The sequence below is a fragment of the Diceros bicornis genome, chromosome 11 (assembly GCF_020826845.1).
Source record: "Diceros bicornis minor isolate mBicDic1 chromosome 11, mDicBic1.mat.cur, whole genome shotgun sequence".
In the NCBI taxonomy this organism is placed as follows: domain Eukaryota; kingdom Metazoa; phylum Chordata; class Mammalia; order Perissodactyla; family Rhinocerotidae; genus Diceros; species Diceros bicornis.
Window position 1 is genome coordinate 34401566 of NC_080750.1, and position 17664 is coordinate 34419229.

The following is a 17664-nucleotide window of genomic DNA, read 5'->3' on the forward strand; positions in this document are numbered from 1 at the left end:
TACCACTTACCAATATTTAAAAGAACATAGGCCCAGGACTCCCAGTGCAACCAAACTGAATCAGTTACCCCTCCCCTGTGCTGCCAATGAACCCTCCCCACAGAGCATTTACTTCACTCCACAGTAGAACAGAACTGTCTTCCCTTCTGACTCCCCCAAAAGAATTAAGAAACCTAAAGGTAGAGAACATTTCTTCCATCAGAGAAGCATCCATCAAAGCCCAGCGTCCGACACACGGAACACGGGCAAAGCCACAGGATTACATGTACTATCATCTCCAACAGCAAACACTCAGAATGACAGCTCTTATTGTATGTTCTAGGTTACCAGGTCCTCGTATGTTTAAGAAGGAACATTGCAAAGAGTGTCCTGATTTTATAGATGTATCTTGTTAACTGAATCATGAACTTCTACTGCATATTACTCTGGCTAGCAAAATAAACATGTTTTGGTTCAAAAGAAAATACTAAACTAGAAGTGAGGTAACCAGTTTACTTGCCTCAACTCTGCCACCAACTAGTACTGTCTTTAGACCTAATCTTCTTCATAAAATATGTCAAAAGGAAAGGCAACTACATGATCTTTAAGGTACCTTTCAGTTTAAAAACATTTTAGGCTATCATTGGAAACTATGGTTTAATATAAAAACTGTATTAAGGAGTGACTTCTAAGTGATAACTTCTAAAATCTTTTATACGTACGGAAAGGGCTGGGAAAGCCTGTTCATCTCTGTTCTGAATCTCATAGAGTAAACGAGATTCTTCTATAGCTTGCTTCTCTCTGCGCTCTTCTGGGGAGAGGCCAAAATAGTTTGGTTCTCGACTCGTGTGATCAGAATCCTCAGCTCTCTCACGATCAGGTTTTCTGTCAAATAAAACATTCTTGTCATGAAAAAAAAAGACAAAATGTATTGAGTACCTAAAATAAAATAACCTTTTTTGCAATACACATATTTGACTAATTTAGCTACACTGTGATATTATTCAACTTTTGGAGGCCTGATTAATAAATGTTTAGCAAATGAAAGTTCCTGTAGCATTAGGTTCCATTACAGAGTCAAGACGACAAACTTACAGGAGGGGGAAAAAATTTAGAAAGAAAAGAAATATATAACTCACTTTCAAGAAATAATTCAGATTTTTTTTTTCCTTTTCATCAGGGCAGAAATGTAAGCACTGTGTATATGCTTTATGTCATATTCCAATACTTTCATAAGAATTCACTTTCAAAAGAAAAGGAAAGTTAACAGTTTAGGTCTCAAAAGCACTCTAATTTTCTGTTCTAAGGGGACCGTTCAAGGGAGACACTTGGTCCATTCTTCTGCTTTCTGACGACACCACTGAGGGAGATGGAAAGCTGAGAGGAACAAAAATTAAAATGCACCAGGCTAAATACTAACCACACAGATAAGACTGCTGTCATCTCAACATAATTTTGGTCAAAGAAGAACAACAAGAAATTCATGAAAAGAGTTCTGTAGCCTATAACATAATCCTAGTGTTTTTATATAGCTCACAAGTATTATAGGCAATATAAATACCATTTCTACTATGTCTAACAGTTTCACAACAGTGGGAAATGAAAATCTAAAACTCACAGGAAAAATTTGTCACAATACAAAGAGATATAACCTTCTTAAAAAGAGTGGGAAGAACACAATGATACCATCTGATTTTTTTACCTCTGAAATAAATAGTCATTTCATGTCCTCAAATGGTCCCACTTAAAATCACACCCTAATTCCAACAAGGCAGATGTCAACCCCAATGATATTGGGTAAAAAAAGCAGGGGAGCTAATCTGGACCCTCATAATCTTACGCCAGTCCTTTTCAAACCTGGTGGTGGAAGACTCCACAGAGGACTCAGCAAGTGCCAGGTGTCTCTGGAAAGTTAACAGTAACGTCCTATCACTCAAATCCGTCCATCTTATCCCCATCCATGAAGGTCTCATGCCCAACATTACATTTCTTTTATTCTATAACTAGAAGAATTCAAAACTGATGTGTTAAATCTTAGAAATAAAGTCAAGATAAACTATGAGTGTAAATCAATTGGACTATTAGCTATAAAATTCTAAACTTTCCCTAAATTTTTTAAAAAATCTTATTTCAAATATTTAATCATCAGCAGTCTCTAAATTTATTTTAATATACTAGTAAAATCCACTCTCACACCCACAGTGGAGAAGGCAGACGAACTGCAAATACAACTAGGTTCCCACGTAATCAATCAGTCACAATGTCGAAAATTCTCTAAAGCTTCATATCTATGTTATTACCTGCTGTCTTCTACCACCAAGTGTTTTCATGTACCAACTAATACATAGCTAACACATAAAAAAGAAAAGGATCCTAATAAGACAAAGACATTTCACATCTGTCTGACCATTCCACCAATTCCTAGGAGATTGGATACATCACCAGAAACACACTGGATATAAATTCAGTTTGTGGTAAACAAAAGTATATTTAAATTAGCCATTTAGTAGTCTACATGTACTTTCTTTTTTAATCTTTAAGACACTAAAGAATATCCTTGTGTTCAAGGAAAAAAAAAATGCTTCTTTTCTAGTCTATTAAAAAAACAAGAATTTTGTTAAAGAAAAGTCTCATTTCTGCCTATGACCTTCCTATATTTACTTCATATTTTTAGGTTTCCAAAGTCAATATTCAAAATAAGTTAGTCCTCTTAGCTACTTTGCCTGCATTGGGTAAGATGCCACCAGATGCTAGTGGAGTCTGGTCAACGTCCAAACAACAGACTTCAGCCTCAACTAGTTGACTAACGGCACAAATTCCGTCTGTTGGGAGAGGTAACCCACCGTGGGCCCTGAATGTCCCTGCACATTGTTGCTAGGTGTGCCAAGAATGCAAAGCCCTGACCACTCTACCCAGGCCAATTCTCAGGGTTGCGCTTGCAATGACCAACCTCGACGGATGAAGTAACATCATTCTTCTGACTGATTTTTAATCACTTGTCCTCATTAAAACTTTTGGAAAACTGGCTTATGAATATGTATGTACCTTTTACATATGTATAAAGTAGCCCTGCAAGGACACACAGGAGTCTGTTAACACTGGAGACCTCTGCAGAAGGAAACTAGATCACAGGGAAAACAGGGACAGGAAGAAGGATTATCAAAATAAATAAGCTTCTGCATATTTTGGAGTTTGAACAATATGAATTAATTTCCTATCCTAAATAGTTTGTTAAACTAAAAAGAAAAATGTAATGGCTGTGAAGTATTGTTATTCGTTACGGATTGAATTGTGACTCCCAAAAAGATATGTTCAAGTCCTAACCCCGGGGTGCCTGTGCATGGGACTTTATTTATAATAGGTCTTTGCAGAAGTCATCAAGTGGAGGTCACACTGGAGTAAGGAGGCCCTAAACCCAATATGACTGGGATCCTTATTAGAAGAGACACAGACACACAGGGAGAACACCATATGATGACGGAGGCAGAAACCGGAATGATGGATCTACAAGCAAAGGAACGCCAAGGGCTGAGGGCAACACCAGAAGTAGGAGAGGGGCATGGAACAGATTCTCCCCTTGAGCCTTCAGAGAGAGCAAGGCCTTACTGACAACTTGAACTCTGAGCCTCCAGAACTGTGAGAGAATAAATTTCTATTGTTTTAAGCCACCCAGTTTGTGGTACCTTGCCATGACAGCCCCAGGAAACTAACACAGTATTGGTAACATGTCAGCCTAAGAACCCAAAACTGTCTTGAAAACGTTACATAAACTATCTTTAATGTCAAAATGTTAAGTACATTCCCAAGAAAGGGGAATGCCCAAATGCCAGAAATAAAGGAACTAACAACCAGAGCTTGACAAGCACATAAGCTGAGGCTACAGCTGTACAGACAATTGGGGACAGGGAGCATGTATGGGGAAGGCACTGGTCACAGTAACCAGCAGGGCCCCAGCACCCGCAGGCCAAGTCCATGTGAAGAGGACAGCCTCAACTTAACGCATACCCTCTCAAATAAAGCTCCTCCAAAGGGCCACAAACTACTCCGCAAAAGGGCAGATTAGGGAAAAAATAAAATCCACAGCGCAGGAAATTTTGACCCTGAAGTTCATCTGTCTCTTGATACTCAGTGAGAATGTTAATATTCAAGATTACATGAAACTAAAACTCGTAGCCCCATTCAGTACTGGACACATTACCAACACAAGCAATCCAAAGCTATCAGAACAAAGTAAACCAACTATTTTCGTTGATTTCAAGTTCATATAAAAAGGAGAACATCCTCACCCTCCAAGGAACTTGGAATGCAATTTGGAATTCAGTATATAACGTATTACAAGCTACCAGAAAACTAATAAATGCCAGAATAAGATTTGGCTAGGATAAGATCTCCCAAATCATTTGAAAAAAATTATTCAAAAATATAGATGTTTTACCCTACAAAATTACTTTGACTTGTTGAAAGAGAATTATAAAGGACTGAAATCCTCAAATGTTATCTTATCAACGATACTTCTCATATTATGCTATAGACAAGTATATAAACAAAAAATTCTAACTATTTAAATGCATGTAATGTGGCAAATAAAAGAAATGCCCCTCACTTAATTTCTACTTCTCTTACATTCAGGAAGGTTACCTTATGATTTGTGAGGGTGTCCTGCTAAGACTTTTGTGCTCACTGGAGGGTTTCTGAGACTGTGCCCCTGCAGAATGACTGGAGAATGCGTGCTGTCTCACTCCCGAAGGGTGCTGGAGTCGAGGAGGTAGTGCTGATGGGGCTTTGACTGGCTTGCTTGGATTCTTTGGCCCTCTGTAATCCATGTCTGTGACAAGAAGTCAAAAATGCCTCATAATTTTCCTATTACAATCCAAGTACCATCACACCTCCCCCAAAGAAAGTGTAACTCGATGTGCTCCTACCAGGATGGAAATTTTGTCCAGAAGTGGAAGGTTTTTTCATCTTCTTCCCTGATACTGTGTTCCAGCTTTCTGAGGGAGGTGGTTTGAGATTCTTCGGTGAGTGTCTTCAAAAGGAAGGAAAAGACTTGTAATAACTTAAAGTATTCCTAGTAAGAATATCTACTTAAGTATTCTGCATAAATATTTTATTTTCAACTTACATAAGAATTTCCAGTTTTAGTTCTTATATTAAAAACAAATTAAAATACAAAGCATTTAGCAATCCAAATGTAATTCTAATCAAATAAGATGACATAAATCAAAAGCATATTTTCTAAGCTAACAAAAACAGAAGACTAAAAGGCCTTAATCATAATCTAAGCAAAAGATTAGATAAAGGAATGACTGTTACTCTGTTAGCTGTGATGATGATACTGTAGTTAAGGTGGGGAAAGAGAGGAGTCCTCACTGTGTTAGGGACACATATAAGCATCTATGTGTCTATAACAACTGGTGTGATGTCTAGGATTTGCTTCAAAATATTCCAAATCCATCCCCATTTAAAAAAAGAAAGGGTTAGGGAGAACAGATTAGAAAAGATTGCCAAATGCTGTTAGTTGCTGAAACAGGGTGATGGTTATATTGAGGGTCACTGTACTATCCTCCTGATATCTGTGTGTGTTTGAAATTGTCCAGAGTAAAGTTTAGGTGTAATTTACTACCTTTTTCCCTAATAAAGGCAGCAGCAACTGAAACAAAAGGTGCTCTGAAGTATTACTATAATAGAAAGTCAACCATAATATGTGACTACTCCATCTGACAAATATTTACTGAAAACTACATATGCAATGCAATGCTGAATGAGATCAGAAATGAATATCGGCTCTGTCCTCCCAAGCTCCCACTTTAAAGTTACAATATAATCAATTTCCCAAATTGCCTTTGTGAAAAATGGCACATTTTAAACAGTAAGCAACAAAACACGTTATTTTTTATTTAAATATGTCAACCTGCAAAACACTAAATTTGAACTCAACTCTTTTTTTCAAAAGATCTAAACAAATATATTTTCTACACATAGGCAATACCTTTAATTGACTTTGCAAATACACAGGGCCATTTAAAAACACTCATGATTATATTAGGCTAAATGGAAGAGACAGGAAATGCCTTAGTTGAAGAGTAGTACATACTTCTTTCCAAGTTCTTCAACCAAAACCGGTCCATTCTCAGAGTGAACCCCTTGAAAGTCTACATTAGAAAATTTTCCATTGTGATCCAACCTAACCTGTTGAACAATTCCAGAAACAAAAATCAGTCACCTGCTTCCTTTGCATTAATGATCAGTTTTTAAATTTTTATTTTGTTTTCAATTAAAGAGAAAATGAACGTATATTGTTAAAAACAAAACTAAGTTCAAAAGGGTGCACAACAATATCTGTCTCTCTGACCTCCCAGACCTACGGACCTCTACCCAAAACACTTTGCTTACTTTCCAAAATTTTTCCAAATTGTTTTTCTAAATAGTTCAAGCAGAAGGAAGAGCACAATCGATTAAGGCTCCAAACAAGAGAGGCAGCATGTCCTGGTTCGGAACCAGGGCAGTGGCACCCCACACACTAGGACTCCAGGCCCACTCTTCTACTTACCAGCAATATGACCCTGGGCAAGTTACTTATCTCAGTTTCAGTGTCCTCATGTGTGGGGCTAATAATAGTACCTACATCATAGTACTCGTGGAGATGGAATGAGATACATACGATATACATAAGGACACCAACTTGCACACAGCAACCACTCTACAAATGAGAGCAACTATTATTATAATTACTATTATCTTCTCACTTTTCCAATATTTAAAATGTGTAACTGTGACCTTTTTTCTCCCTAAAAATAGATCGACCATCTGTTCTCTAATATACAACTGGTATTAGCCAATAGCAAATTGTGACAGAAGATTAAGCCTTTAGGTTTCTTTCTATAGTCAAACGGTACACATTAATCAAGGCATCTGCCGATCACCATGCTAGGATCACTGCACTAGGAGCCATATGTGCACAGCAAGGCTATAAGTAACCTCCTACTTTTATGAGCAGACGAAAGTCCTCAAGCTGAGGTTTCATTATTCATCAACCACAATAGGACATTTTGCCTTCCTCTCATCAAAAGTTTAATAATAAAAAAGATTTTCCTGAAGTTAATTTTGATCAAGTAAACTCCATCTTACATGCTTACTTGAGTAAACAAAAGTCACCTTTGAGTCACAGCAGTTTCCATAATAAAATTTCAATTTAAATTTTAGCCAAGTGAAATAGTCTAGTAGAAATCGAAACAAAATACTCTAAAAAGGACAAAATTAAAATTAAAACAAGTATCTGCTTTACCATCTACTTTATCAACAGCATCTACTTTACCGAAAGCAACTGCAACCTCAAAGGAAATATGCTTGATTTAAAATAACGAATAACACAATTCTAGCGATCCAACATAAGATAAGCAATCTTCTCTTCTCTGTTTAGGGGGGGTGGGGGTCGGGAGGGAGAGGGAGCCCTAATTCACTCTTCTCTTTTATTCCCTTCCAAGATTTCCAAATCACTGTAACAAAACATTCCACAATTCTGTTCTGCCATCAGAGCATACTTCTGACAAGCCTGTAAAGAAGAACCTAAATTAATCATATTCTCTCCATCCTCTCCTTTCAAATACCCCACAATCAGAACAGTATTAAAAGTTCTTAAGGTAAAGTCTGCCATTAATGCCCAGATACAATCCTGGTCAATCAGATACTTTTCACAAGCTATCATAAAGGAAACGAGTGTTTCCTTCACAAGTCAAGAAGAAATGTCTGTCAATGGCTATAGTAATATAGTTTTAAAATGGCAACACTTTTGGATAGAAACCATTTTTGATGAAAATTATCTTCCAAATAACAATATTTTTGTATATGTGGGTTGTTTTTGTTTTGCAAATAGTAGTATTTTTTCAAAAACAAAGAACAGAAAAGGGACTTTGAAAATTATCTTATTGACAGTTTCTCTAGCCTTGACACGACTGGACCAGATAATTGGCATTACCCACATTATTTGGATCAGATATAATTCTTTGTGGGGGCTAGGGTAGAGGGGTGTCCTGTGCATTGTAGGATGTTTGGCAGCATCCCTGGCCTCTACTCACTAGATGTCAGTAGCACCTTCCCAGTTGTGACAACAAAAAAAATGTCTGCTGACACTGCTAAATGGAGGATGGGGGGGTGCAAATCACTCCAAACTAAGAAACACTGATCTAATCCAACTTTCCTCTTTAACAATCAGCTACTTAAATCCAGAGCAGTAGCTTATTCAAAGTAAACAGCACTCTCCTTACTGTTCACTCTCCTTTCTCAATCCAAGAGAAAAACATTATGTATCTATCAAAATATTCCAAGATTACTTTCATAAAGAAAACAAATTACTCTATAATGTCAAGTTTGAATTACTTTCAGTAAATTATTTGCCAAGTGTAATGAAAATATCTAAAAATCTAAAATGTTATTGTTACTTCTTTGAAGCAAGTAATATCAAAGGTTGAACTGTTGTTAAAGATCACGTGATGGGATGCCATAGTTTTAGATACGTGCAACTTTGGTAATGTATTCAAATGGGTCAAAAAGCTAAGTATTTATAACTATTAAAACATAAACATGATAAAATATATTCTGAAATCCCAAATTAACAACACATTCAAACTTGAGCTGTTTTCTTGGTTCCTATTAGAATAAGTAAAATTTGAGGTAAATCTTTTCTTCCTCTGTATAATCACTTACTTGGCATTTATCTCCAACTTCATACTGTAAGCCCGCAGCAATGGAATAGTCACGTTTCTGCTGAGCTGTAAACAATATCAGTATATCAAGTTGACTTCATTATTTTCAAGTGCCACAAATCAAATTTATGGGAAATGCAGAGATTTTTTAACTCACCTTGTTTAGACTTCAGCCAAATTTCATATTCCACATTTCTATAGACTGCTGGATTGAGTGACTTAAGAACCTTTCTAGACAAAGGAAGGCTAGGAGAGTTCCCATTGTTTTTCGGGTGCTAAACAAACAAAGTCAGAAAGTCCGATCAACACAGAAATGCTTTTGAAACATTTTTGTTTGAGATATATATAAGAGTAAAATCAAATGAAGAAGAAAACCTCAAAAATTAAGAAATCAGCCAAAAAATTTCTTACTAGTAGGTGATCCTGACTCTACTGAAAATGTACCAGAAAAAAGAAAAAAAAATAAGACTATACAAAAATACCTCATCACTTGACAAAGCTTTACATCCATTCACATCATTAGCAGTGGTAGTTTTAATCCTACAAAGGAAGAAATATAACCATAATTAGGAGTACAAAAATGTCTTTCTATGCAATTAACTTATTCTAACCTCATATAAAAATCTCAAGTCAGTTATATTCCAAAAAGTCAAAGCTATATTCCAAAGAGGTCATACGTTAGTATAAGTGTGCAAGTGTGTGTGTGTGTGATGTGTGTGTGTGTGTGTACATAAGATATAAGTCAAAGATTTATATCACTAATTCTTACTGGCCGAATCATCAAGAAAACAGAAATAAACTGAAATCTGGGTGGATAGAATAATTGAGTTTATAAAACATTCAACGTAAAAATTTCCTTTCAATGCATAGATGAGGCTCCATTAAACAAAATATTCCGCTACAACAAGATGTACAATCTAGTGAGAGGAAATACAACTAAATAATCAGTAGGTTAAATGCTGGTAAGTGCTATGGGGGGTGGGGGAAGAGGTAGGAAAAAATGATAGTGTTGAGACATAGGCTCAAACAATAAAAAGTGGGATAAGGAAAGAACCTGCTGAGATACATTTTTGAATAAAGAATTAAAGGTGATGAGACAGCAAACCATATGGCTACTTAGTATTCCAGGCAGAGGGGAACGTCAGTGCAAAGACCCTGGAGTGGCCAAGAGGCTGAAGATGCTGGAATACAGTGATGGCAGGTCAAGTGGAAGATGAGGTAAGCGGCTACCTGTACTCTTCTCTCCCACAATTCCTCCTTAATAAATCAATCTCTAGTCTTCAGAACATTCTCCAAGTCTATACCCTTAAATGCCGCAATACTTAAAAGACCCCAAGTATCTAGAGTCTAGACTAAAAAAGCACCCATAATTTCCAGTACTTCAGGACTGACCGACAGGAATGTGAAAAGAATCCAGGTACAAGACTATAGTGACATCAGTGGTCTTTCCTCCTTATTACCACACTATGCCTATTTATCCTGCCATGATTACGTAGCACTATTCCCTAACTGAAGCCTTGTCCTCCCTAAGCCAGAGATGACACAAGTAAAAAGAAATCTTAATAATGTAATGAAAAATTTAAAAGGCTTCCATGTTCCAAGGGCTACAACAGAGCAGTATAAGAAGAAAGACTGAGCATTACAATGAGCATACCTTCCCTGGTAAACTTCTCCATCTTATTAGCCTTTTCTCCATACTGCACGTGTGACCCACCATCCCAGGCCCAGCTGTTGCTAAAATCATTACCAGCAGCAGCAGCAACCACCAGGCATGTGCTGTAAGTCCCCCCACACCAATCACAGGAGATAAGTTATAACAAGCTAGTCATTCTGTCCCAACTTCCCCTATGCTCAACGATACGTCTTAATCAGACAGGTGGCTGGAGAAAACCATGGAGCAGAATTTCTAACTGTGCAAAGTTAATTAGTCTATTCTAGGACTAAATTTACAATGGCAGACCCAGATTCTAACCTAAGTGACTCATTTCTTTCTTATAAAGAAATGGCAGTCAATTAAATTTTCAATCAGGATCAGAAAAATTTAATTCAACAAATGCCTGGAATTATAGATAAAAGGAGATAGTAAGTATTTAATAAAGAATTAGATATTCTAAGGCTTAATTTCATTCCTTTCTCTAGTTTCACAGTATGTAACACTAAGTAGGATACTTTCATACTCTCATACAGGAGAAATAACATACTTTTAGCTTCACTGGGATTGGAATAGGGTTGGTTCTTACATAAACTTCTCAGTATTACTGATAAAAACTAATATATGTTGGACACTACATCTAGGAACTAGGCTATGCACTTTACATGTTATCTCATTTAATTCTTACAAATTCTCCCCTTCGAAGAAATACTAATACATCCTCAGTTTATAGCCTACAGAATTGAGGCTTCTTAGTGAATTTAAGTAACTTGCCCCAAGTCTAGTTAGTGGGCAGAAAGCCAGGATCAAAACCAGGTTTGGATGTCCACAGCCCAAGCTCCCAACCTACACATTAAGGTTAAAGTTATACTTAACCTCTAACCTAAACTACCCTATACAGCCTGTATGGAAAAGAAAAATAAGCCTCAGAGACTCTAGGTTAAAAGGCGTTTATTCCCAACCTAAACAGTGGCATTATCCAGAGCTGTTCACATACTTAAATGGCAACTGGGGATTTTTATTATGTAAAAAGAAAAAGAGGAGGCATTATCTAAGAAAGAACAATAAAAGAAAGTCAAGGAAATCAAAATGGCCATTTTTTCATCACTGGATATGTAAATAATTGACAGGGTAACCTTAAAATTTTACAATACACACACATACAGGTAAGACCAAATCTGTTCTATGGATACCCATTTAGATTACATAGAAATAGATTCTTATCAACCAAAACATCCACTTACAAAAGAAACAGTCCTGTAATCAAAATTAGGTAACATTAGTGGCAGGGAAAGAGAAACTTCCACTGCAGATTGCTTATTTTAGGAATACCATAATGTCTCAATATGTGAGGCAACTCTATGCAGAAACATTTATTGAACTGTTTCTTTATAAAGCACTATAAAGAGATTTTAGGAAAATTTATTCTTACTTGCAACTATCATCCTCTGAATCTGATATTTCACTGTTGTTTTCATCAGCTACTTCGGAGGTGTCTAGTCCCATCAAGATTTTACTAACATCGGTTTTAAATACCTTCTCATACAGCAATTCATAAAGGAGAGCTGCAATTAACAAGAGAGAGATGTCATGCAACATTAACTAATTTTACGTTCTAACATAAAATTGAGATTATCCATTGCCGAGACTTCTAACATCCTAACTAGACACCCGCAACATCTTATGGTCAATAACACAATTTAATCAGAAAGCTACCTAGTCTGTGCAGTTAATTAGTTCAAAATCATTCTATAAGATACTGCTGTTTTTAAAACTAACAAAAACACAAAAAGGTGTCACCACTGTGAAAACAAGCATGACACAGTAAAAGCTAAACATAAAAATTGAGCAATTACTCCATTCTACGCACTGTGCTACGCCTTTACGTATCTTCATATTTAACCCCAGCAGAGTGAAGTATTATTATTCTAACTGTACAGATGAGAAAACTGAGAATTAGAGATGTCATACAACCTGCCCAACCTTAAGAGACGGATGGAAAACATTAAGAAACGTTAAGATTGCTAGAAAGAAGATAACTTAAGATTGCCAGAAAGAGGATAACTTTTCATAAGGGACTAAAAAGAAACTATTATAAAACGTATTCTTAGCAGCTACTGAAGGAAAGAAGTATATTTGGAGAACTTTGTTGCTTAAAAAAAAAAAAGACTCCGGGGCCAGCCTGGGGACACAGTGGTTAAGTTCGCACGCTCTGCTTCAGCGGCCCAGGGTTCACGGGTTCGAATCCTAGGTGTGGACCTGCGCACCGCTCCTCAAGCCACGCTGTGGTGGCATCCCATATGCAAAGTAGAGGAGGACAGGCATGGATGTTAGCTCAGGGCTAGTCTTCCTCAGTAAAAAGAGGATTGGCAATGGATGTTAGCTGAGGGATCATCTTCCTCACACACACACAAAAAAAAAACATGGAAATATATATTACCAAATGGAGTTTAGGACTCTCACTTGGTTTTATTACAGTAATCTTTATGAAAACAAGTACACTAAGAATTCATCAACAATGGGTGCCCACCCTCTAAATGAGTCCCCAAAGAGATCTCCTTCTCACCAACCACCTTTCTTCCAACCCTGGTATCATCCAAACCACAGGCACTGAGAAAGTACAGGAAAGGTAGCCTCCATGAACTGAAGTGTCCAGATTTCGACTAGCTGGGAGAGGAAGAGGACATAGCCCAGGACACCGACAGCTAGACTTTCCTGTCTCAAAATAGATCAATCAATTTAAAAAAATTTGCATTACACATATATCTTTCCTGGTCACCACTAGCTTAAGAACAGGGGGAAAAGTTGTTACATGCCCAGCACTGCTGCTTTGTATGAATGGTGTGCCCTTTGTCAGAACAGATGATGAAGGATTTGAAGGCTGGAAGGTAGGAAGCAACTACTAGAGCAGTAGTTCTCAGCTGGGAAGGAACGGGGTATTTTATCCACCCAGGAAATATTTGACAAGATCTGGAGACATTTTTGGTTGCCACAATGGGAGAGAGAAAGCTACTGTCATCTACTGTGTAGATGCCAGGGATCCTACCAAACATCCTATAATGCACAGAACAGCCTCCACAACAAAGAATTATCTGGCCCAAACTGTCAAATAGTGCCAAGGCTAAGAAACCCTGCTCTAGAGCCCAATACAATCAAATGCTTGATTTGCTCATTTAGATTTTCAGGCTATACACTAACAGCTTTAAAAACACATACAAATCCTTATTATTAAAATCAATTACTGCAGGAAAGAAATAACTTTGTATTTACAAGTCAAACTCTAGTAGCTAACTCTTTTTTATGTTGAAACAAGTCTTTATTACAGTACTAATATTTTTGGGAAGCTAAGGTTCTTAGAAATCTTTTTATACAACAAAACAGAGTATATTTGCCCTGATTTGTTTGCATTTAGACTGTATAGCTTGGGACTATAAGTTCCTATACAAAGACAAGGGTGATACTTACACTGACACACAGCAGAGCTCTCTTTATACTTTATGGGATAGACAATATCATAATGATTTCCATTTGAAAAACACAGTAATACCTGAAAAGGAAAAATAAAAGACACCTTTTAGCCCTTCATATATGACATTTACATAGCAACTTATACCTCCAATATCTCTGAATTACTAGTAAATAATTCCCAAATAGAAAGTGAATATTTTAGAGACAACCTAACACTCCAATGTGGTCAACCACGGTACATCCATATGCTGAAATGTTACACAGACATTAAATCAGAAAGTTCTTAATGACTTGGAGAAATGCTTATGGGATCACAAAAAGCACACACAATATATGAAAACAACATGATTTCAACTATTCAAAGAACAAGAGTTAGAAGACTAAGAAAATATTCCAAAACCTTATTGATGCTTACCTCTAAGAGGGAGAATCAAAAGTAAATTTCTTCTGCTTCTTTACAATTTTAAGTACTTTCTAAATAGCCAATTACTTATGCAAAGAGACATACACACTGATTTTGTTTGGATTATATCCTATTCCAAAAACTGTATTGAAAAGGCCAGATTCAGAGCCAAGCACCTTGGAAACCCCCAAGTCTTTATAAACGTAGTGTTTCACTCAATTCCCCTCCCCCTTACCACCATTAGCATGGTGACAAGATACTTCAACTTGGCCTGGATGATTCCAAAACAGCTAATTAAAACAAAGTTCTCTTATAATGGACCACTTTTTTTTTTTCTTTCCAGGCTTCACATAATTTTTCAGTTGTTTCTGCTTTGTGACTAGATAACACCTTAGCCAGTAAATTATCTTTATAATGGGAAATTACCAAAGTATTTGTGGATGCACTGGCAGAACCTATTTTCACAAGTTATTTTACTATTGAATGTTTATAGTGACACACAACAGTAGTAGTCTAGTTAATCATATTTGTTATTTCCAAAATATATAAAGAACTCATACAACTCAACAACAAAAAAACAAACAACCCAATCAAAAAATGGGCAGAGGATATGAACAGACATTTTTCCAAAGAAGATATACGGATCGCCAATAAGCACATGAAAAGATGTTCAATATCACTAATCATTAGGGAAATGTAAATCAAAACTACAATGAGAAAGCACCTTATGCCTGTCAGAACGGCTATAATTAACAAGACAAGAAATAACAAGTGTTGGAGAGGATGTGGAGAAAAGGGAACCCTCATACACTGCTAGTGGGAATGCAAACTGGTGCAGCCACTATGGAAAACAGTATGGAGATTCCTCAAAAAATTAAAAATAGAAATACCATAGGATCCAGCTATTCCACTTCTGGGTATTTATCCAAAGAACATGAAAACACTAATTTGAAAATATATATGCACCCCTATGTTTACTGCAGCCTTATTCACAACAGCCAAGACTTGGAAGCAACCCAAGCGCCCATCAACAGACAAATGGATAAAGAGGATGTGGCATATATATACAATGGAATACTACTCAGCCATAAAAACAAACCAAATTGTGCCTTTTGTGACAACATGGATGGACCTTGAGGGTATTATGCTAAGCGAAATAAGTCAGAGAAAGACAAATACCATATGTGGAAGATAAACAAACACACACATAGATACAGAGAACAGACTGGTGGTTACCAGAGGGGAAAGGGGGTAGGGGAGGGTGAAAGGCGTAAAGGGGCACATACATATGGTGACAGATGGAAACAAGACTTTTGGTGGTGAACACAATGCAGTCTATACAGAAGCTGAAATGATGTACACCTGAAATTTACACCATATTATAAACCAATGTGACCTCAAAAAAAATTTTTTTAATTATATACACTAATATCTCAATTTTTTTTCCTCTAGTGAAATGTCATAAGGGTCAACACAATGATGTGTGGGGAAAAACAAATATAAAGTAGTATGACTCGACAATTAACAGGAACTTAAATCAGTATCATAAACTTCATTCAGAAATTTATTTCAAAAGTCACTTAAAAATTATAGCTCAGGAGGTCAAAGTGGCAACTGAGTGGTTCTTTTACTTAAATCCTTTAGAAACACTTAGAAAAATTCTTACCTTTTCAGGAAAATTATTTTCAGTTACTTGAGAAGGAGAAACATTTGGTTCTCGATAAATTACAAAATCTTTCCTGAAAATAATGTTTAGAAATTACTTCTGATGGAATATATTTCATGAATTGAGATTTAATAGTTCATTAATTCATTCATTAAGAGTCTAATACATGCCAAGCAATGTTCTAGGCACTGGAGATAGAGCAGTAAACAAAAGATAGTAAGGGAACAACTAAGTTGTAAAATACTTATCTAAAAGTATCTTTTTAAAAAAATAAAATTTCAAATATAACTTCAGATATAAATTCTAAAAGGAACCCTCAAAGCGCAGAAATTGTGGAGATGAAATTTATTTACATTTTAAAAAGAAAAAATAAAGCATCCACCTTCTCCTCTACTGGGCAAAAGTAGTAAAACTGATAACATGGTATTTTGCCTCTTCTAGTGGCCATTCAACGCTACCGGCCCTGAGAAAGTAGGTAATCATTTCTCTACAAGGTTGATAAGTGATATAGTTTAATAATTTTTATTTATTTTTTCCCCCAAAGCCGCAGTAGATAGTTGTATGTCATAGCTGTATGTCCTTCTAGTTGCTGTATGTGGGACACGCCTCAGCATGGCCGGAGAAGCGGTGCGTGGGTGCACGCCCGGGATCCGAACCCAGGCCGCCAGCAGCAGAATGCGCGCACTTAACCGCTAAGCCATGGGGCCGGCCCCCAGTGATATAGTTTATAGGCCTGGGAAAACTTCTGTATTCCTTTCCAAAAATATTTTGAGAATTAAAATTTCTAACCGTTGACATACCTAAATGGCAAATTCTAAATTATGCATTTAAAAACACAAAACCTTAGAAAAGATGCATCACAACCAAGGCATAAAATTGCTTTGCTATTTTAACAATTTTAGTATAATGGAATATATCAATTTCCCACTGACTTTATTTTTGTTTCCTTATGTTATTACTGTGTTTACCTGTACATAAGAGAAAGGGCACTTATTTCCACTTGTCCAACCCATTCCTGTATTGAAGAAAAAACAGTTGGCACATCAGTCTCTCATACTTCTTACAATATACCTCTATACAATACCTTAATACATAGCTTTATACAATATACCTAATGAGCCAGAAAAGCTCAATACTATTAGTATTGTGAAAACTATAAAAACATTTATATAAAACAGGCTATAGACACTAAAAAGCTGCCCAAATCTCTCTTGCAAAAATCCTTAGTAACAATGTGGAATGACAGCTCCTATTGCTGTGCCAAGACCATGGAGGTGTATCTCTAACCTGACAACCGGTTGAAGGCGAGGGCTCTGTCCTCCAACCTAAGACAGAACCTGGCACATGGTATGTGCCCAGAAAATGAGACGTTCAACAGAAGCAGAACTCAGGAATCAGAAAGGATAAAAAAGGGCAGAAGGTCTCTTATCTTCAGGGAGATTGAAGGTACAAAGAGAGCAGTGTCCCAGCAATTGTTTTGAAATAAGGCAGAAATTCTAACAGTCCTAAAGGAATCACTTTAAGTCTTTTAGAAGGAAATGGCCAGTATATACCAAAATTTAAAATATCCATACTTTTTGATCCAGCAATTCAACTTCTATAAACCTATCCTAAAGAAATATTTCATATGTCCACAAAAGTGTATATAAACAAGGATGTTCACTGCAGCTATATGTAACAGTTAAAAAAAAATTTTCTTAAAGAAAGCCCCAAGATTCCACTAATAGGTAAGAAATAAATATTTTATGGTTCATCTACACTATGTATGGAATACCATGCAATTGTTAAAAAGAAT

At 36.5% G+C, this 17664-nt stretch overlaps 1 protein-coding gene across 1 annotated transcript in view; it reads right to left on the reverse strand.

Annotated features, from left to right (window-relative positions):
* Positions 1–17664, reverse strand: part of OTUD4 (OTU deubiquitinase 4) — a 42045-nt gene that overhangs the window by 12176 nt on the left and 12205 nt on the right. Inside the window, exons 4-14 of the mRNA XM_058550136.1 lie at positions 16838–16884; positions 15870–15942; positions 13798–13879; positions 11765–11897; positions 9164–9221; positions 8839–8956; positions 8683–8747; positions 6074–6168; positions 4902–5005; positions 4618–4804; positions 702–864 (exon numbers count right to left, since the gene is read on the reverse strand). Of these exons, the coding sequence (XP_058406119.1) occupies positions 702–864; positions 4618–4804; positions 4902–5005; positions 6074–6168; positions 8683–8747; positions 8839–8956; positions 9164–9221; positions 11765–11897; positions 13798–13879; positions 15870–15942; positions 16838–16884 (1125 nt within the window). The remainder of the gene's footprint in view (positions 1–701; positions 865–4617; positions 4805–4901; positions 5006–6073; positions 6169–8682; positions 8748–8838; positions 8957–9163; positions 9222–11764; positions 11898–13797; positions 13880–15869; positions 15943–16837; positions 16885–17664) is intronic.